The sequence below is a fragment of the Trachemys scripta genome, chromosome 2 (assembly GCF_013100865.1).
Source record: "Trachemys scripta elegans isolate TJP31775 chromosome 2, CAS_Tse_1.0, whole genome shotgun sequence".
Lineage (NCBI taxonomy): Eukaryota > Metazoa > Chordata > Testudines > Emydidae > Trachemys > Trachemys scripta.
Window position 1 is genome coordinate 21752168 of NC_048299.1, and position 22461 is coordinate 21774628.

Sequence of the window (22461 nt, forward strand, 5' to 3'; positions counted from 1 at the left end):
AGTGAGTCCCTTATGAAGTTTTGTGGTTGAATAATTAGGTTTTACATATTTTTTAAAAAGTTTCTCTCTCCTGACCAGGGGAAACTGTTATGTAAAGGAAACAGTGAAAATGATCTTCAAAAGCATTGTCAAATGCACAGACTGGAGGGAAAAAATGTATTTACCTTCAGTCTTTCAGTTTCAGATATCTTAGGGGTTGAACAATACCAGGGGAAAAAATTTTCTGGACTGATTTAAGTTTATGGTTTCAAGCAAAGATAGCCACTACTCTTTCTGCTAAAAGGATGCCCCTTTTGAATATCTCAGACGCCATACTTACAGACTGGTGCGTACCCAATTCTAACTATGGTAGGTTTAGAAATCTATGATTATTTCCTGGAAGTTAAAAGCAAAATAAGCCTGATAATTTTGTAGATGGTGTCATATCTACTATTGAAGAGTGCAGGAGAGTAGACCTTTGTAAGGGTTAAGTCAAGTCTCTTCTTAGAAATTCTTACAGTTCCCTTAAATATGTATCACTATAGAACCCCAGGATTAGGTGTTAAATAAGTTAAACTGCTTCCCTACCTATTTAGCACACTACTGTACTATCAAATTCTCTCTTTAGTATTAGAAACATGCTTACTTCACCCCTATGGATAGGCTCCCCTACCCTGCAATCGCTGAATACTCAATACGGACTAATTCCCCTTCTTCCTCAGCTTATTTGGGGCATTCGGTACATAATACCACTTTTGCATTTTGTTACCACTTATTTTCAGATCTTGAAACTCATACTTTTTTTTTCTCATTGGCAAACAAACCTCCTCAAGGAAGATCAGGACCACTGATCAATGGTGAATCACAGGTTTGCTTCCTAAATTCAATTAATCCGGGGGAAAGTTTTGAGGCATGATAATCTGAATTTTGATTCTTGAAGTACTTGTGTTTTACCAGCCCTCCTCTCCACTCTTGCAGACATAATGTTTTCAGTCTAGGAGCAGATTCGCTTTGCAGTAAGTCAACGTCGTTCATTAATCAGATGGAAGGATCGACTTTGACCAACATGGCACTCTTCAAATACAATGTGTGAAAAGTATTGTCTCAATGGCATTCCAAGTCTCCGCTAGACTGGGGAGCTAAAGACCAGGAAAGGTAAACCCTGGTTTACTCCAGGCAAATGAAAAATGCCAACAATCAACTTTGTTTTAGTAATGTTTGAAGAGAACAATCACTTTGAGCACGCCATGAACATCCCATATTTAGATGGGAGTCATTTAAGAGAGAGACTCTTATGTGAATCTATCTTTTCTGGCACTTATCTGTTGCAACAGATGGCATAATTAGCACAGTTCATAGTGCAGTAGATTCTGGGAATCTACTTTAACTTACTTGGGGGGGTTTTTGATGTCAAAGCCAGTGCAACACCAGAGGACTATGGAATTACTCTGGATTTACACCTTGAACAAAGTCTAGCTTAATACGCATGCCCATTTAGAAAGTTATTTTATTTTATAATACCAGAGACATTGCTGGCAAATATGCATCCGAAGAAGTGGGCTGTAGTCCACGAAAGCTTATGCTCTAATAAATTTGTTAGTTTCTAAGGTGCCACAAGTACTCCTGTTCTTTTTGCTGGCAAAAACTCTCTCTCCTTCCTTCCCCCTATTAGTGTATTAGATTGTATATTTTTGCAACAAATTCATACTCCCATTTCTTAACCAAGCAAAATTTATTAAATAAGTAAGAGCACTACCAGTAGAAATGTTTTTCCATAGTCAAATATGCAGCATAACTATTGTAAGAATCTTTTTTCTCTTAAAAATGTAGCAAAGAAGCTTAAAAAAGAGTGCTTACCATAAGTGAGAATGTACAATGGTTTTCCATTAGTGTCCATAGTGGTTAGGCAAGGAGCTTTTGGTGAAATGGTCCCCCATCGCTGCAATGCTGCTTCCAGAGAAGGTGGCCAATTTGTAACCACACCCAGTTGTTCCCCACGCATAGCCAACATCTGAGCTCCCTCTGGCTTTGGCTGGTTTGGATCTGGCTGTTGAACTTATTATGAAAACAACAAAACAAAATCAACAGTTACTATATAAATTCTATGCCTTGTTTATGCCCATGTAACCAAGAGAATAAGTTACCTTTGTAAAATAGCCTCAAAATAAAATAGCCTGGGGGCTTATGAAACTGTGCCCAGTTTCATAAGCCCCCAGTACTGCGCCTATATGAATAAGATGTGGAGAAGTATAGTGAGTTAACTCTTAACTTTCCTACAATTGAAATGAAGCAATTAATAAATGGATCAATGGAAAGCATCATCCAAAATCCTTATGTAATTTCTTTTTCTGATGTATGTATTGTAAGCATAAGCAGCATGCATAAGTAAGTTTGCTCTTCAAAGAAAGACAAATCCTAGAGCTAATCAAAAGTCACATCAAGGTAACTTTTTCCTTTAAGAAGACATGGAAAATTTTCATTTTTCCTTGACTAAAAAAAATGTAGTAGCAAGGTGGAACTATTGGTAAATTGTTTTAAGTTATATTGTATCATACTGCTTTGCTATATGCTTTTATTAAAATAATTTGACTTGCCACAGTGTGGTAAGACATCATGGTCAGCAAGCGTGTTTTTTAAAAAACAATTGTGTAGTAATTATTCACTTTATTATTGTCCCTACTGCATTTCCAGCTATCATTTTCAATGATTTTATTAACAGATATGCAAGATGTGCATCCAACATTAAAAAAAATTAATGGAAATATCCTAGCTCCTAGAGCTGGAAGGGACCATTGGTCATTGAGTCCAGCCCCCTGCCTTCACTAGCAGGACCAAGTACTGATTTTGCCCCAGGTTCCTAAGTGGCCCCATCAAGGATTGAACTCACAACCCTAGGTTTAGCAGGCCAATGCTCAAACCACTGAGCTATCCCACCCACCACTTCTCTCCCTCCTTCTTCACAGACCAGGTCTTTCAGACTGACCCAGATGCGTGAAAAGAAAAGACGTAGCACACAGTAAATACTCTTAGAACAGAGTTTTTTCCTCCACTCTCTTTCATTCACAAAGTGATTTTATTCTAAGCAGAGGTTCACTATAATCAGTACTACAAGTTGGGCAAACAAGGTGGAACTTCGATTTTACTCAGTGTATCCAAGTTCACTATAAGCAGGTCCCACAGCATTACTGCGCTCTCAGTGGCAGTCAACCAGCCTAGGACGTGCCTACTAGAAAGTAGCAGTCCGAGACAAACAAGGAAACATTTTATCAAGTGTTAATTAGATTCCAAAACCTTTTGAAAAACAGTCATTTTACCTTCTAACAATTCCTCAAAGTCATCTACAAAGAACTCTCGTAATGGTGGTCGTTTGGGTCGTTTTAGGGTATTGACCAGCTGTTGAATCTTTGCTGACACTCTGCTGCTCACTGGTACTCCTGCAGAATAGGGATCAATGGAGATATCAGTAGACCGCTAAGCTGTGCGCCACCAGATGTCAGTTGGGGAGTAAGAAAAAGGCTAGAACTGCAATGCCACCACAGCGACAGTTTCATGCCGTACTGTGACTCAGCAGAATGTATTCAACATTAAGACATTTAGATCATGGTTTCAAAATGAACAGTGAAGTTTGGTTTAAAAAACAAATACAGAAACCCAAAACAAACAACACAGCAGTTTCAGAAAGTGAATTAGTGTTAGGGGTGAAACAGCACGGGGGCTTTGGGGGAGAGGAGCACAGTGAAGAAATATTCCCTGGCAATAATCTTTTTCCAAAAGGCTTAAAGCAGTCTTTGAGGTGACTTTGTTGATGGCTAGTGAGGAGACAGAAATCTAAGCACAGGCTTCTCTCTCAGCCACTGGGGACACTGCATGACTAGAGAGCTTTCGTCACACTGCAACTGAGACTACTTGATTCAGTCATCAAGGGAAGCTGGTCACAGGTTTTTATCTTGTCATTCATTTTGGGCTGCCTCTTACACAGTAGCAGACTTCTGTCCTGGGCCCTATCCTTCCCCACCCTGTAGCTGTTCACATTGTCATGTTACTTCATTGCAACTGACAGTGTAATCCTGGAATAGCCCTACAGTGAATTCCATTGGCCATTAGATAAGGATGTTTTAATAGCAATCTCCAGAAGTTACCATATGTGTTTATACAGCACCTAGCCAAACAGGATTCTGATTGGGGCCTTTGGGTACCTACTATATATTCCTATAAAGTACTTTCCTCCTTACTTATGCTTGATAGAGTACTTCACCTCCGTAATGTACATGATATCTGCTCCTGAGTTCAAGCCTCTAACAGCATTGCAAAAGTATCACCTTCCTGTCTTTTCTCCCAAGCATAGCAACGTTTTTACCACATTAGAGCAGTGGTTGTTTCTATAGTTGAAGACAAGTATACATAAGATATTCTTGGTCTTAAAAGTTCCATCTTGGTTGCAATTTTGTTTAATCTGTTTTAGAAAAGAGGAGCAATAAATATGCAAGGTTTTACAAATAACTGTTTTTCAAAAAAAATATTCAGAAAACAAAAACTTTGCCCAAAAGTCACCTTAAGATGTAGCCCTATTGGTACATCATATACTCTGTCATTTGAAAACAGAAGAGCTTCATACAATACCTAGTTTAGTTTTAGTTACACATCATTAAGTGAGATATAGAGAGATTCGCTGTTTTATTTTATTGAACTTTAGCAAATACCAGTTTTTTCTACTGGGAATCTGCTCCATTAATTAAGAAGCATTTATGCATGCTGAGTATTGGCTTCACATATGCCAGTTTATTTTAGGACTCAAAGATGCTGTAACTTTGCTTGTACGTGCTCTTCAGTGAAATGTGGCCAAAAGAAACAAGAAGCAGATGTGTACAGTAAACCACAAAAAAGGGGTAAGTTACAATGTTAAAGAAAACAATTGCTTTGTGACATACCATCACCAGTTTCCATAAGTTCAGCATTGCCATATTTTGGTGCCACCCTTGCTGTTGATCCTTGTGGTCTTTCTACTTGTATTGAGTGTTCTGAGGTGTAAGTAGTAACATCTGGAGGGGCAGAATGATTTTCTGTGAAAAATAAGTTAGAAGGTTTAACCATATTCCTCTAGATTTGAAATGAGGGAAAGAAGGGGTAGGGGAGAAAAAGAGAGATTCCCCTAATGTTCTTCTTACACAAGACCTGAAAAGCTGTTAAAATTAATCTATTCACAAGTTGTAAAGCACAATTATATCCAACATGGTTTTAATATTTGAAATTTTCACAGACAAAAAAGGAGTTTGGTATCTAAACGCATCAGAGCCACATAATACAGATTATAATCATAAAAGGTTTTTTTACTCCTCTCCTTTCCCCCCAACCTTTAATTTTAAATTAGTTTAATTTCCTGTGGCCAAATCTAGTTAGAAATAGACCCAGACACATAAACTTCTGATATATTAAGGTACCAAGATTTCAAAATAGAAAAAAGCTACAACATGTTAAGTTCCAGCACTTGCAATTGCCAATGCAAATCAACTATAAATGCACTGCTTAAAATTCAAGTTTTAGTTCAAAGAGAACAATTTACTGTTGTATCAAGATTTTTGAAGTCATGGTACTGTTGGAAAGTGGATCTAGAGGAGGGAAATAAATGTAATGTTCATGTTTCTTTACAGTCTGCATGGACACTTTTCTTGCTTACTACTTGACTATTTTTAAACAGTGCTATTTCAGTTCTCCATATAACACAGACTTGCCTTCCAAAAAGGCAAACATGATTTGGTGATCTGTCTCATGATGTCACTAAACTATTCCATACCACTAATCTTCCTCTTTCTCAGCTTGGTTACTCAGCATGTATCCACAGTTTAAAATATTTGAAAATATAGTCTGACTCTGGATAACCTACAGTTTTGTATTGTATTCACAGATTTTATATCATGGATTTTTCCAGGTTTTTAGCAGTGTTAAGTTTCCTGGGAACAAATACAATTCATGTTTAACAAGTTTTCGGTTTAATGACAATCACCCAGAACCTTCCAGACAAATAAGTCAGGGCCTTATACTGCTGCCACTGAAGGCAAGAGGAATACATTCCATTCAATGAGGATAGGGTCAGGCCCATTAAAGAGACAAGGAAATCAGATGATCTCATCAGACTCCAATATTATTGAAGATTTATGTTTATACTAAATTTGTCTCACACATTTACAGCTTGCTTATTATACGAAAATGATTTCCCTTTGGAGGTTTGTGCAATGGACAGATTTGCTTTTTCTCTGTTTCTGTTGTTTGGCTCCTAAACACTATCAGTAACTACCATTTTTGATAATCTATGCTAAAAGTGTATCCATTATTTGTGTACTACATTATGGTTTTTTTAAACATGAATTAGTATAAAATAAGATATTCTCTGAAGGATCCTTAAATTCATCTTGTTTGATAACTATCCTATATTTAGTTGGTCTATACATACTTTTTAAGCACACTATGGAGACATTTAATACTTCTTCAGAATTTTCTTAACAGTTTGTAAAAATAAAGATATTTGGTAGACGCAAACTTTGCACAGATCTATAAATCTAGTATTCATGAAGTTCCCTTAAATATTTCAGTAAGGAAGTAGCTTTAACAGGAGGCAATGTATTTCATTTATTCATTTCCTTCTATGACAAGTTATCCTTGTAAAAGCAGCAAAGAGTCCTGTGGCACCTTATAGACTAACAGATATATTGGAACATGAGCTTTCGTGGGTGAATACCCCCTTCGTCGGATGCATGGACTACATGCATCCGACGAAGTGGATAGTCACCCACGAAAGCTCATGTTCCAATACGTCTGTTAGTCTATAAGATGACACAGGACTCTTTGCTGCTTTTACAGATCCAGACTAACCCGGCTACCCCTCTAAGTTATCCTTGATTAAGCCCGGGTAGCCTCTTACCATACTTCCTAACTTTCCTATGCAATGGTATAGTTTGCTCTTGTGCCCTTAATAATGTCTTTTTTAAAAATTGCCAGCTCTCCTGAACTCTTTTCTCCCTTAGACTTGCTTCCCACGGGACCTGACCTACCAATTCTCTGAGTTTACTTAAGTCTAACTTCTTGAAGTCCATTGTTTTTATTCTGCTGTTTTCCCTCTCTCCATTGAATCATGAACTCCTATCATTTCATGATCACTTTCACCTAAGCTATTTTGCACCTTCAGATTCTCAGTTAGTTCCTCCCTGTCTGTCAGAATCAAATCCAGAATAGCCACTCCCCTAGTCACTTTCTCCACTGTAAGTAACAAAAAATTGTCTCCAATGCATTGCAAGAATTTGTTGGATAATCTGTGCCCTGCTGTGTTATTTCCCAAGCAGATATCTGGGTGGTTGAAGCCCCCCATCACCACCGAGTCCTGTGTTTTGGATTATATTGTTAGTTATTAAAAAAAAAAAAAAGTCTCATCCACCTCTTCTTCCTGGTTAGGTGGTCTACAGTAGACCCCTACCATGACATCACCCTTGTTTTTCACTTTTATCTTACCCAGAGACTTTCAACAGGTCTGCCTCCCACTTCTATCTCTACCTCAGTGCAAGTGTATACAGTAGAACCTCAGAGTTATGAACTGGCCAGTCAACCACACACCTCATTTGCAACCAGAAGTATCCCATCAGGCAGCAGCAGACAGGGACGGCTCTTTGTTTTTTGCTGCCCCAAGCACGGCAGTCAGGCAGCCTTCAGAGGCACGTCTGTGGGCGGTCCACTGGTCATGCAGATTCGGCAGCATTTCTGTGGGTGATCTGCCGGTCCCGCACCTTCGCCGTACCCGCCACCGAATTGCTGCCGAAGCCGTGGGACCGGCAGACCTCCCGCAGGCATGCCGCCGAAGACTGCCTGTCTACCACCCTCACAGTGACCGGCAGGCTGCCCCCCGCAGCTTGCCGCCCCAGGCACGCGCTTGCTGCGCTGGTGCCTGGAGCCACCCGTGGCAGCAGATATTAAAAAAAAAAAAAAAAAGCAAATACTGTACAGTACAATGCTGTGTAAAACAAACTACTTAGAAAAGAGAAAGTTTAAAAAAGATTTGACCAGGTATGGAAACTGTTTCTGTGCTTGTTTCATTTAAATTAAGATGGTTAAAAGCAGCATTTTTCTTCTGCATAGTAAAGTTTCAAAGCTGTATTAAGTCATTATTCAGTTGTAAACCTTGGAAAGAATGACCATAATGTTTTGTTCAGAGTTAGAAACATTTCAGAGTTATGAACAACCTCCGTTTGCCGCATGATCGGAACTCTGAGGTTCTACTGCACATCTGTAATATACAAGGCAACACCTCCTCCCTTTTTTCCCTGCTTGCCTATAGAAACTGTACCCTTCTATACCAGCATTCCAGTCATGTCAATTATCCCACCAAGTTTCTGTGATACCAATTATGTCATATTTGTAATTATTCACTAGTATTTCTAGTCTTTCCTGTTTATTCCGCATGCTTCTTGCATTAGTACAGGTGTCAGCAACCTTTGGCACGCGGCCCAGGGTAATCCACTGGCAGGTTGCGAGACATTTTGTATATGTTGACCGTACGCATACACGGCTCCCCTGCAGGTCCAGTGGTTGCAGTTTGTCAAACGCGGCCAATGGGAGCTGCGGGAAGCAGTGGCCAGTATGTCCCCTGCAGCCCATGCTGTGCCTGCGGATGGTCAATGTAAACAAAATGTCTCATGGCCCGCCAGTGGATTACCTTGATGGGCTGCATGCCAAAGGTTGCCGACTCCTGCATTAGTAAATAGAATCATAGAAGATTAGGGTTGGAAGAGACCTCAGGAGGTCATCTAGTCCAATCCCCTGCTCAAAGCAGGACCAACACCAATTAAGTCATCCCAGCCAGGGCTTTGTCAAGCCGGGCCTTAAAAACCTCTAAGGATGGAGCTTCCATCACCTCCCTAGGTAACCCATTCCAGTGCTTCACCAGCCTCCTAGTGAAATAGTGTTTCCTAATATCCAACCTAGACCTCCCCCACTGCAACTTGAGACCATTGCTCCTTGTTCTATCATCTGCCACCACTGAAAACAGCCTAGCTCCATCCTCTTTGGAACCCCCCTCCAGGTAGTTGAAGGATACTATCAAATCCCCTCTCACTCTTCTCTTCTGCAGACTAAATAAGCCCAGTTCTCTCAGTCTCTCCTCATTAGGGGGCTGGGGCACATGACTTGTCATTTTCATTGCCCTCCGCTGGACTTGCTCCAATTTGTCCATATCCTTTCTGTAGTGGGGGCCCCAAAATTGGACAGAATACTCCAAATGTGGCCTCACCTGTGCCGAATAAAGGGGAATAATCACTTCCCTCGATCTGCTGGCAATGCTCTTACTGATGCAGCCCAATATGCCATTAGCCTTTTTGGCAACAAGGGCACACCGTTGACTCATATCCAGCTTCTCATCCACTGTAATCCCCAGGTCCTTTTCTGAAGAACTGCTGCTTAGCTAGTCAGTCCCCAGCCCATAGCAGTGCATGGGATTATTCCATTTTAAGTGCAGGACTCTGCACTTGTCGAACCTCATCAGCTTTCTTTGATCCCAATCCTCCAATTTGTCTAGGCCACTCTGGTCCCTATCTCTACCCTCCAGAGTATCTACCTCTCCCCGCATCTTAGTGTCATCTGCAAACTTGCTGAGGGGGCAATCCATTCCATCATCCAGATCATTAATGAAGATGTTGAACAAAACCGGCCCCTGGACCAACCCCTGGAGCACTCCGCTTGATACTGACTGCCAACTAGATACTGAGCTGTTGATCACTATCTGTTGAGCCCGATGATCTAGCCAGCTTTCTATCCACCTTATAGTCCATTCATCCAATCCATACTTTTTTAACTTACTGTGGGAGACCAAATGAAAAGCATTGCTAAAGTCAAGATATATCACGTCCACCGCTTTCCCTATATCCACAGAGCCAGTTATCTCATCATAGAAGGCAATCAGGTTGGTCAGGCATGACTTTCCCTTGGTGAATCCATGTTTACTGTTCCTGATCACCTTCCTCTCCTCCAAGTCTGTATAGACACCTGTTTATTAGATTTCCCCTTATAGACCCTCTGGTCTCTCCTTTGGCCAAGCTGTGATTTCCCATGTTCCCTCCCAGAACCTGACCCTTCACCTAGCTCATCCTCATTCTCAGAGCCCTGTAGTCACTTCTGATCTGCTCAGGGTCACACCTTGCGGTATCATACATGAGCAGCATGCGGTATTGGTCAGAGGGCCAGATGATCCTCAGCAATCCTTCTGTAATGTAGCACATACAAGCCACTGGGAAGTGGCACACCTCCTGGGATGCCAGGTCAGGTCTGCAGATGGGAGGCCTCTGTCCCCATTAGAAGGGAGTCACCAACCACCATCACCCTTTGTTTTCTCTTGGGACTGGTGGCTACAATTCTCCAAGCCTTGGGGGGTGGGAAGTACATGGCTTTGGGGGAGATTCCTCATCCCTCGTTGCCAGGGCAGCATGCCAGTTTTTTTCTCTCTATGGATGGTAGGTTGGGAGCAGGGGTGGAGCCCTGCCTGCTGCCAGAGGTAACCAGCATCCAGGTTCCTCCCCTTGAAGGAGCAGTTCCCTCCTCCCAAAATGCAATGAAAGTGCTCCTAGACACAAGATTGTCAAGAGGTTCTGTACATTTTAATATTTGTGCATTTCAAAAAGTGGGAAGGCATGTGCTACCCATGCAAATAGCTAATCTCTGTTGTAAGAGATGTCTATTATGAATGCTTCTTATTTGAAGCTGGCATTTATCATAAGAGAGCAAGATATCCTTAGATATCTTAGATACTCTTAATGGACATAATTGCTATGAGCCACCATAAGGATAAGCATAGCTGAGTTTGTTTCAAGACAAGATGGGATGACTTGTTAATCTATCCCACCTCTGAGAGAATCATCTTGCAGCCCACATGTGTCCAGTTAGTGACGTGATTCTGATTCAGTCCATCCCTATAACTTGATTGAAATAGGCAGCTGAATATGTTATGCATGTGACCACCTGAATGCATAACAGCTTACACAGCATAATAGTATTTACGCTACTGTCTCAGTATAACTTCATTTTAGTCATCTCATCCATTACTTATATTTTTGATGCAATTTTTAGCCTTGCTTGTTAAATATCAGCTTTTTATAGTCCTGACTGATTTTTTTATCAGCTAAACAAATAAAAAGGGTAGAAGTTTTATTTTCTTTTTATTTATAAGGAGGAGTTGCTATATAATGGGAAAGGATATTATGATTAAGAAAATAATTATGTTTAGTTCAGCTGCTTCCACCATCTTTGTGGGCAGCCAATCCTAGCACTTGAGAGTAATGGTGGAACAAGCCACGGGCAACCTTATATCACATTTAATCATTTCCCTGCCATTGCAGGAGCCATGAGCATTGGTGCACCTCGGTCCATCCACTTCTCTGCTTGTGGCACATAACAGTCCAGTCTCCTGTGGGCCGCATTTACTTTAGTTTAATTTCCATTGTTGGGTTTAGTGTGCTGATGTTGGTGGCCTATCATATACAGGGGATCAGACTATATGATATAGTGGTCCCTTCTGGCTTTAAACTCTATGTCTCTATAACCTCCTTGATAAAAGAGGACTCCCATAGACTGGCCTTCCTGGAGGAGTATGTCTGCATCCCTGACTCCCACTCTGCAATCTAGGCTGGCTACGAACTGCTAGCCTTCTCATATAGAAGAGGAGCATTGAGGTCTTGCTTACCAAACTGCTCCTTAGTCTGTTTAAGAGTTGACTTACAATGGTTCTCTCTCTACCTGTACTTGTCACTGACTAGAATTACAAAGCCTGATTTTTGTGGGTGCCGGTGCTCAGCACTTCTGAGAATCAGGTCTGGAGAAACTAAGATTCTGTAGACAGAAGGAGGGCAGTTAGCTTAGGGTTACCATTTGTCCGGATTCCCCCGGACATGTCTGGCTTTTAGAGTTAAAAATAGCATCTCGAGGGGAATTTGTAAATGTCCGGACTTCCCCCCCATGCAGAGCGCGCATGGCTGACAGGGCAGCCGGCCAGATGGTGCCACTTACATGGGGCTCCGACAGTCAGAGAGAGCTCCTCCTCCGCTTCCCCCTTCTCTCCCCGCAGCTGAGAGCACTCCCTCCCTCCCTCCCTGCATTCGCAGATCACCAGCCGGCCGTTCGCACTGGCAGTCTGGAGCTCCTCCCCCTGCTCCTCCTCCCCGGCACGCTGGTCTGAGCGGCAGGGTAAGGGGGTCAGGGGATCGGAGAAGGGGCAGGGAGGTTCTGGAGGGGGCAGTCAAGAGACAGGGAGCGGGGGGGTCGGGAGTTCGGGAACGGCTTTCTGGGGGTGGGGGTGTGGATAAGGTTTTGGGCAGTCAGGGTACAGGTAGGGGGTAGGGTCTCAGGAGGGGGCAGTTAGGGGACAAGGAACAGGGAGGCTTAGGTAGGGGGTGGGGTTCTGGAGGACAGTTAAGAGCAGGGGTCCCAGGAGGGGTTAGGGTGACCAGATGTCCCGATTTTATAGGGACAGTCCTAATTTTGGGGTCTTTTTCTTATATAGGCTCTTATTACCCCCTACCCCCGTCCTGATTTTTCACATTTGCTGTCTGGTCACCCTAGGAGGGGTAGTCAGGGGACAAGGAGCGGGGGGGTTTAGATGGGTCGGGAGTTCTGGGGGGGGGCTGTCTGGGGGCAGGGGTGGGGAGAGGGATCGGAGCAGTCAGGGGACATGGAGCAGAGGGGTTTAGATGGGTCGGGAGTTCTGGAGGGGGACTGTCAGGGGGTGGGGAGTGGTTGGATGGGGCGTTGGAGTCCCGGGGGTCTGTCTGGGGGTGTGGGGGTGTGGATAAGGGTTGGGGCAGTCAGGGGGTAGGGTCCTAGGGGGCCAGTTAGGATGGGGGGAGGGTCTCAGGAAGGGGTAGTCAGGGGACAAGGAGCAGAGAGGCTTAGGTAGGGGTTGGAGTCCTGGGGGGCAGTTAGGGGCAGGGGTCCCAAGAAGGGGCAGTCAGGGGACAAGGAGTTGGGGGTTCTGAGGGGGGCGGGAAGTGGGAGGGAGTGGAAGGGGCAGGGGCGGGGCTAGGGCAGGACGGGGGCGGGGCTCCTCCCGTCCTCTTTTTTGCTTGCTGAAATATGGTAACCCTAAGTTAGCTGCCACATTAGTCAACGAAACAGTTTTTATTTTGATAAGAGTATCTCAGTTATACTACTGATACATGCTGTGTAATATCTGCTTAGTCTTCACATCAGCTAACATGAAGCATTGTTTAAGCTTCGGAGTTAAGAGTAACGATCCTGACACATCTCTTGATTAAAGCACTAGGGACAATGAGAGCTGTATGACCTCAAAGAGTTTCATCCACTAACCATGCATATTTGCATCACATTCTCTTTTTTGTCTCTTTCGATCTTCTCACATTATAAGATCACAGACTGAACAACTGCTTCTAGTTAAGACCACAGACATTTCTGCACTGGAATGGTGCACTCTACATCACTTTGCTAAGTGAAGGAGAAATGGCAACAAAATGCAAATTCATTTAAGGATGGATTGTGGCATATTGACACAGTCCCAAATTTGGGGAGAGAAGGAAGGTGGAGGAATACTATCCCTATGGAACTCATGGAGATGTGTGTCAGGTAATCACAATGCTTCATGAGCTCTGGGGAGCACATCTGCTGCACTACCCTCTGGCAAGCCAACTCTACTAGTTGGCATGGAAGGGAATTTGGGGGCATGGCTGTACCCCTTCCCAGTTATCTAGGTTCTTCCTGCAGCACCTACATAGGGTCTAAGCAGTGTGGAGAGCCATGAACTAGCCCTCTAACATGCGTGAATTTGCCCCTTCTAACACAGAAGACTTAAGGTTGTCACATGTGGCAGACATGTTTTGGCAGATGTTCATATATTAATTTGATTAGAAACCTGTATAATCTTTACTTCAGAAAGAGGCCTTTGATTTCCAAATGAAAACATATTTAAGGCATACACAGGCAGGTTTTTATGCTTCTACAGGACAAAGATTCTGTATTTATAGAGATATTTACCTTTTAGTCAATGCCATTTTTAGCTTACAATCAAAGTCCTGCCTCAGAAAGACAGCAGCTTCTGTTGCTAACATTCCACTTAATAAAAATGTGTTGGGAGATGGGAATTCCCCCTTTTGATTTACTTGTGTCAATGGCGGCATGTTGTCTTCAGTATAAATTTGGCTCTTTTTGATTAAGCACCCTGTTTCCTTAGAGTATTATATTTAGAGACTTCTTGGCTATGTGACACATTCACCTGCATTCAAGTCTATTTTCAGTTATCCTTTCCCAAAATATTTACCACCAATATCTTTTAAAGTCAGCCCCTGTGTATAACACAATAGCTGTTTTAAAGAGATACAGAACATGCAACTGCACTAGGCACAACTGAAGCTTGAGAAGTCCAATCCCTTACATATAGACATGTACTTATTGTATAATAAAATGTTACGAGACTTCCTAGTCTACCATTTACTGTACTTTGCACACATTCCATTTACTACACTAACTGCTTGTTAAATCACAATTGTTTGTGGACAGACAAAGATGGAAAAACATTTTGAGTCCTGTTCACACTTGTTTGGAAAGGAATTGAGAGAATCCAAGCACTATAGAAAAAACTGATCAGAGTAGAATCTGGAGAAGATTTCCTCCTTCATTTGCCACGCTTCAAACCAGCTACGTAGTTAGGTTAATATGATGCATTTAGTGGCTGACTTCAACTTGACCATCTAAGGGCATGCCTACATGGGATCTTACATTTACACCCTGGCTCACTGCACACTAAGTTGCCGTGTAGACAAGCACTTAGGTACGAAGCACAATTGCTCAGGTTAGAAAGATGTGCCCCAGGCTATAAACTGAAAGAGCTGCTTGTTTTTTGCACATCTTAAATTTTCAGAGCAACATTTCCTTCACATGCTGTTTTGGATCTCTAGAAGTTCAGCTGTGCTTCACAGGAATAAGAATGCTACAGAATTTGTTTTTAAAAATGCAGGTTTATGTGGGTAGATGTTTCCCTGGGACCTGTGGAGAGGTCATAAGGGACCTGTTATTTGCAGATGATGCAACTCTTGTGGTTCACAGTGTTGATGGCCTACAATATCTTATTAGCAAGTTCTCTGATTCATGCAAAATCTTTGGGCAAGCAATAAGCTTGAAAAATACTATTATCATGCTCCAAGGCTCTTCAGAACCAGTTCCAGGTATCACCGTAGATGGTATTTGTCTGGATACTGTTGACCAATTTTGCTACCTTGGCTTTACTCTTACCAGCAATGTAGATCTTGATGCTGCGCTCACTAGTAGAATCGGCAAAGCAGCCAGGAACTGGAACAATAATAAATTGTCGACTAAAATGAAAATCCATATTTATGAGACATGTGTTTTATACATGCTTCTATATGGCTCAAACACAGACAACTTATGTCAAACATAACAAAAGACTAAACAGCTTTCATATCAGATGCTTGCATAAAATTCTTCGAATAAGATGTCAAGACAAGGTGACAAATGTGGAAGTGTTAAATCGTGCTGCTATGTCATTCATGGGAATGTTGATTCGTAAGAAAAGACTCAGATGTCTTGGACATGTCAAGTGAATGCCAGATTACAGGATCCCAAAGAGTGCGCTGAACTCTGAAGCTCGCGAAGCGTCTAGAAAAAGAGGCAGACCACTGCGCAGATTTTGGGATGCTTGCAAGAATGACTTCATATCCTTTGAATTCTCTGTGGATGACTGGGAAAGGAGTGCAGAATGCTGCTCTGGTTGACAGAGTCAGCTTGTAGATGGAGCGAGGCATTGCGAGGCAGACTGGATCAAGCTTTTAGGTGACTAGCGTCAGAGGAGGAAAGAATCTGCTGCTCGGATTCAGAGTATTGCTAGTGCATGGGTGTACCCTACCTGTGGGCAGAACTTGCGCATCAGATTCAGCAGCCATCAAAGAACTCATCGGTGCACACACCATGTTCTGTAAAGAGCTATGGTGCCATTCATTGATTGTTTCCATACTCAACTCTAAAGCAGTCCATCCTAGAGTCTACTTTGTTTTTTCCAGCTCAGGTGTCATTATTTTTTAGAAGAATTAACAACTAATGACAGGGTTTTTTTTGTGCATTTTTGGTTCCTACTTGGCACAAATGTACATCTATATGCCACAGTATTTAGAAGTTACTGTACAAGTGGGGAGATATTACAGAGACGCATTAACTATCTTCCCATTCTTTATGAAGTGCCTAATATTGACCAAACAGTTTGTACCACCTTTCTAAGCTCCAGGAAGTACTTTTCCTACTCTGACCACAGATAAAAGACTTGAAGCCCAAGATATCAACAGAAATAAATGCAAGATTGATTTCAAAAGATTGTGCATTACAGAATTGGTGAATTCCACTAGCTTAACCTGTCCCTCTTTAAAATTCAAGTATCGGCCACTATAATCTTCATTCATGGTCTATGTTGAACGAAAAAACCTCTATGTAGTTTAAAGGAAAGACCCAAGACTCTTAAAGCCAAGAATATTCAAGGGAAATCTATCCTGCTCTAGATCTTATGCCACAAAGGAGCAGCAGCAGCTCCAATTAAATGAATAGTATAACATTAAAAGCATATAATAGCTTATGCAAATTATCCAAATGATCCACAGAGCTGAACTCTGAACTCCGATTATATTATAGCTAAATATTTTTTATCAAAGCCCCTCTTGAAACTGCATTAGAACACTTACATTAGAAAAATCTGATTCTGTGATGTATTCTGGAAGGAAAGTCCCTGTTGAGATCAAAAAATGGAGTTTTTTGTACTTTTCACCTATGGGTCTTTAGAGTTGCCCGTTAAAATCCTATTTATCAAAATTAGCATTTTCAGAATGTGTCGCAGTTTGTCCTAACATATTTTCAGATGACATCTCCAAAGACAGATTAGTCTACAAGGAAGAACAGCAGGTCCCTGCACTGAACAAGCACAATGCCATGAGAATATACATTTCTTTGTAGTAAGATTAATTTGCTTAAAAGTAGTTGAGGGACTTGGCAAAGTGGAGTTTTGTCCCATTTTCCCCCTTTTGAAGATGACTATCTTATTGTCCAGCTACACTTGCTATTCACTGGTGCATTAGTCTTACCATCCATTTGTGAAAGGGGAAGATCATCTCTGACAATTACCCACTGTATTTAAAGGCAAGGCCCATCCTCCCAGATGTCAAATGAAAAGAAGGAAAGAGCCATTTGATTTGCAATTCAATACAAGAGTAGTGAGAACAGCTCACTCATGCAATAACTTACCTGCTAGTTAGTACCTATGTGGTTCTTACCTCTAGCAGACATTTCTGCAACAATGACAGATGACAAGTCTAAGCTCACAGTCAAGTTTTCTACATCTAAAACATGTTCATACCATTTAAGAGATATGAAGGCTAACTTATGCCTGGTATCAAATTGATCTACAAAAAATGTCAGTCCCAGATTTCTAGATAGTGACTTTGGTTGCCCAACATGAGACACATTTAAAGGTGCCTGATTTTCAGATAGTGCTGAATGCACAAGAAGGATATTAAGTTATCCAGAGAAGACTGCATTCTTCCTTCACAGGAGAGGTCTCTACAGGTCAGAGAAAGAGGAAAAAAAGTATTCTCCCCCTCTCTCTAAATATTTCCTTCTTGATTTAAGTTCTATAAATGTTGTACTGTTTACTGCAAACTCAGAGTAAAAAAAAAAAAAGAGAAGACTTACTGTGCCAGTTTTTAAATTACTGAAATGTCACATTTTTTTATAAAAAGCTATATTTAAGACACATTGAGACTTGGTATGTGTGAGTAATGCAACCTTTCAGAGTTTGGATAAATTTAATTCTCCATGCTATAATTTCCTCTAGCATTTCAAGATGAAGTCATAGAGGAGAACCAAACGCAGTGATTAATCTGTTCAGAAACGTATGCATTTCTAAAACAAGGTTCTGAGCTATTTATTAAGCACGAATTTAAGAATACAATACAACTGATTTTTCCAAACGCAATGCTGTACTGCAAGAGCCTTGGGGAAAGGATTACTCAACCAATAATACAGGTGTTACCTGATGACATAGTAACAATGGGAGAAGGGAACATTTAAGATGCTTTCATTTACTACTTAAGCTAGGAAAGCCATTAACATACAATTCTTTCAGTTGAGGAGTAGATAGATATATTTTCACCGGAACCTGGATCACATGTAATATCATGCCAATGTCATGCTAAGGCTGCCACATTTATTCCAATATCTTCCAAGGCTGATTTAGGAATTGAAATTTCCACAAGCTATGCAGGATGAATATCAGCCATTCGAAAATGAGAGTGGGTAGCAACCCTAGTTTTCCACATGGCTATTTCATTTAGGCAAAGAGAAATGTCAGCGTCAAACATGCAGAAATAATTAATACCTATTACCTCAGCCCCTTAAAGGAAAGCAAGTCTTGAAATTCCCTTGGGAAAACACAGGAAGTAAACAACCAACCAACAATATAGATCATAACACTACCAACACCTTTCTCTTCAAGAATTTTCCCTTCATAAGGTATTTAGCAGTCACACATCCCAATCTAGGGATTCTAGAGCTACTTAGAGATAGAAAAATAAAAAGCAGTTTAAAAGGACCATGACCATAATGTTAATGGAGAGTTACAGAAAACCATGCAAACTGACAGTAGAATTCAACTACTGAAGAAGTTTGGGAAGGCTGCATAAAATCTAGCTTCAGGGGTTCTTGGAGGTACATTTTTAGTGCGCAGTAAAGGGGCTGATTTGCATGACTCCTGTAATATACATGGGAGCCATGCAGTGCTAGACCCCATGTGCTACCATGGATATTTAACTGAGAAGTTATTGTGAAACTTGGATTGAGATTAAATAAATAAAAATGTCTCTCCCTAAACATATTGTATAAATAGAGAGAGAGAGAGGAAAAAAAGAAGAAAAAGCACAGCAGTTGCTGTAAGGAAGTTATGTCTCAGCTTCACATCAGTAACATCAGATAAGGGTTATGAAATAGACTGAAGTTAAAATGAAAAGATATATAGGGAAAATAGAAGATGCTAAAAAAAGATGATTTACTAACCTATATGTGTTTGAGCCATAACATCAGCTAGCCTGTGCGCAGCGCCACTGCCTCCACTTTGTGTCGAGGAGGAAGAAGTGGTAGATGTGGTAGAACCATGGATCGCTTGACTGATCCAGTGTTCCATGTTTATACTTCCCTGGCTTGAGGTGGGAGTTCCCTGGGAGTCGCCCTGTACAGAGCCTTCATCTTCTGAACCAGAGGAGGTATCTAATAATTGAGAACAGGCTGCATTATTTGTGATGTAAGTGCATGATGGTTTTGCTTCTTTACGGAAATAAGGCACATAAATAAAAAAAGAGAACTGCAGTTCAACGCACATTGGCAGCAGGTAGTTATAGTAAGGGGAGTTTTGTACAACTGTAATTATTGGAACAGAACCAATTGTTACAGGACATTAACAGGGTTTTCCTGCAGCAAGGTTGGTGCTTCTGGTATTTCTCTATGGAACAAAACAAATAAATTTATTTATATTGTGGTTCTCAGTCCAAAGATCTCAAAGCACTTAACAAGAGCAAATGGGAAAACTCAGACACAGAATGCTTGAACAACTCTTCAAAGGTCAAAACGCAAAGTCAGCGGCAAACCCCTACTTCTGAGGTTTAACTATCGAGGGCGGTCATACTCTAGGGAAGGTTTTAGTCACAGCTGTCATGTCATTGATTCAGCAGGTGTCAGAAAGCACTTGACTTCTGATATTTTCCACCTGCTAGGGGTTGAAGGAACAGAAACAAGAAGGTAAATGGCTAGACAAACTTTAGAAAAGAAGAAATAAAGAGAACATTCCATAGAAGTGCAGAGGAGTATACCAGAGAACCGCAGGGCCAAAAGGTGGGGAAAAGAGTTATGGGAGGAATCTTTAGCACTGCAAAGTGTTACAAGAAGCACACAATGCTAGCCACGAAGTTATTTCACTCACAAGAACACAAAGATATATGCAAACCCAGCCACCACAAGGGGGCACCGTACGTGTGGGTGATGGCCCCTTATTGCCTCTTCAACTACCCTGTAAACCGTCTTAGATTCCTCGGGCTTTAATGTTATAGTTACTGTCCTTGACAAGTGGCATCTGTTAATTGCATATTTTATTTAGATGGGATTGATTTTGACAGCATATAGCATGTGTCTTTCATATCAATAGAATATACATTGCAGTTGCTTACCTGGAGGCGTGTAGGCATCCATTGACGTTTGCACCACCAATGAACGTCGTTTTGATGGCATGGGGACTGCCATCTTCCTTTCTTTATGTTTAGCAAGAGCTGCCTGAACTGCTTCTGTATGGACATCTAGAACAAAAGAAAGAGATTCAGGTTAGCTTTCGAAGTGAAAGGCACCGCATGCATACACGTCTGCCTTGTATTTCAGTCAGGCCAACTGGTCGTGTTAAGTGATTCATGCTCAGGAAGTGTGGGGCTTCCACTGAAAGAGCCACAATTACCTTTTGAGAGTTCTGGGTCCCTGACAGACCTTTATCAGAGTTTATTCTTGGCTCTTTCTACTTTTAGAGTTTGAGAATGGAATGGGCTTTCCTACAGCAAACCCTTGTTAAGTATTGTTTTAAAGCAACAGCTACCTCAGCAAACATCCTTGCTTTTTAATCTGGTAGTGTGCCAAGGGCTTGTAATGAAAGGATGCTAGTCTGTATTTATGAAGTGAACCAGGTTTCCTATTCACATAAGAGTCACATCAGTGGTGTACATAAGAGATGTGCTTGAAATGTAACAGGGCTGTGAAAAATCATGAAAGAAGCAGGTTTCAGAGTAGCAGTGGCAGCACCCTGGTGCGATCAACTGAACTGAGGATATGAAAAGAGTCCTAGTTCCACTTCTGCCACTGACTGGTCTTAAAACTTTGCATGTGTTTCGGAAGTGCCACCCAGAGGATTCAGGGGGCCTGGGGCAAAGCAATTTCGGGGGCCCCTTCCATAAAAAAAAAGTTGCAATACTATAGAATACGATATTCTCGTGGGGGCCCCTGTGGGGCCCGGGGCCTGAGGCAAATTGCCCATTTCCCCCCCCCCCCCCCATTCCCCGGGCAGTCCTGTGTTTCGGAAGTGTATTATTATGATCAGGTTTCAGAGTGGTAGCTGTGTTAGTCTGTATCAGCAAAAAACGAGGAGTACTTGCGGCACTTTAGAGACTAACAAATTTATTTGGGCATAAGCTTTCGTGGGCTAAAACCCATTTCATCAGATGCATGGAGTGGAACATACAGTAGGGAGGTATAAATACACAGCACATGAAGAGATGGGAGTTGCCTTACCAAGCGGGGGGTCAGTGCTAACGAGCCATTCAATTTAAGTTGCATACTAAGTTGTTAGTCTCTAAAGTGCCGCAAGGACTCCTCGTTGTTTTTATTATTATGATCAATTAGTGATGGGGTGGGCAAGAAAAACAATTGGCACTCAAGGCATTCTAGGTGCCAAAGCCTGTGCTCATTCTTTAGCCTATATGGCTTCTAGAGTACTGCCAACAGTGTCCACATCATTCCTCCAGGATAAAGAGCATGTCTGAAATGCCCCGCCATTCAGACTAAGGGAGTGTGAACAGCAGGGCTCACCGCAGTGCTGTGTTGTAATTCCCCTGTGTAGACTACATTAGTGCAGATTCAGGACCTGTAAGTTTGCACCCATACATCCACACAGGGGAGTTAGAGCACAGCATTTTGGTGAGCTCTGCTATTTACACCCCCTTCTATAGACTGCAGGGCTGAATAGACATGCTCAAAGTTTCACAATAAGGAGCTTTTCTAGCATTCACGTGCTTCACTATGCATCTGTTTCTCCTCAAATATAATAGCAGAAACCCAGTGGTTATTTTATGTTATTTTAACATGCTGTTCCCCTAATTTCTTAATTAGCACAGCAGCAACACCCTGTAGAGTGAGCTATTATTTTACTTTCTTTCCTCAGCTGGCCTATCACTCCCTCTATTTGGGAGTGGGGGACAGAGGGAGAAGAGGTACAACACCACATGATAAACAAAAAAAAAGGTTAGTTTTATTTTATACACATTCAGATAGGACTTAATATCAGGGTGGGAAAGAATTTAAGAAGAGCTCCTATCCCACACTTAAAAACAAACCAACCAACCAACCAAAAAGAGTATTTCAACTATGACTTGTGTTTGTTTTAAACCTTATGTGGATTACATATATACAACAGGGGAAGAGGGACAGGAAAAGCAACAAGAGAAATAGGAAAGAGCATACATTACACATAAAGGGGTTGCAAGGTTGGCAGGGCAAAATAGAGGAATTGGGAAAAAGATTATAATACTAATGTTATTAAAAGACCTAGATTTTCCTTTTTCAGTCAAGTTAGTCAAACCCTTAGAAAAGAATGTAAGCCTTCCTCTTTAAACTACTACCTTATAACTAAAAGCTTGTTAAAAAGTT

General features: G+C 41.6%; 1 protein-coding gene across 11 annotated transcripts in view; it reads right to left on the reverse strand.

The window, feature by feature from the left end:
* The window catches only part of DIP2C (disco interacting protein 2 homolog C), a 460741-nt gene that overhangs the window by 123508 nt on the left and 314772 nt on the right, over positions 1–22461 (reverse strand). For all 11 annotated transcript variants that reach the window (XM_034760039.1, XM_034760043.1, XM_034760042.1 and 8 more), the window contains 5 exons: positions 20226–20351; positions 19063–19272; positions 4908–5039; positions 3294–3413; positions 1837–2034 (listed from right to left, as the gene is read on the reverse strand). In XM_034760039.1, coding sequence (XP_034615930.1) covers positions 1837–2034; positions 3294–3413; positions 4908–5039; positions 19063–19272; positions 20226–20351 — 786 coding nt within the window. The remainder of the gene's footprint in view (positions 1–1836; positions 2035–3293; positions 3414–4907; positions 5040–19062; positions 19273–20225; positions 20352–22461) is intronic.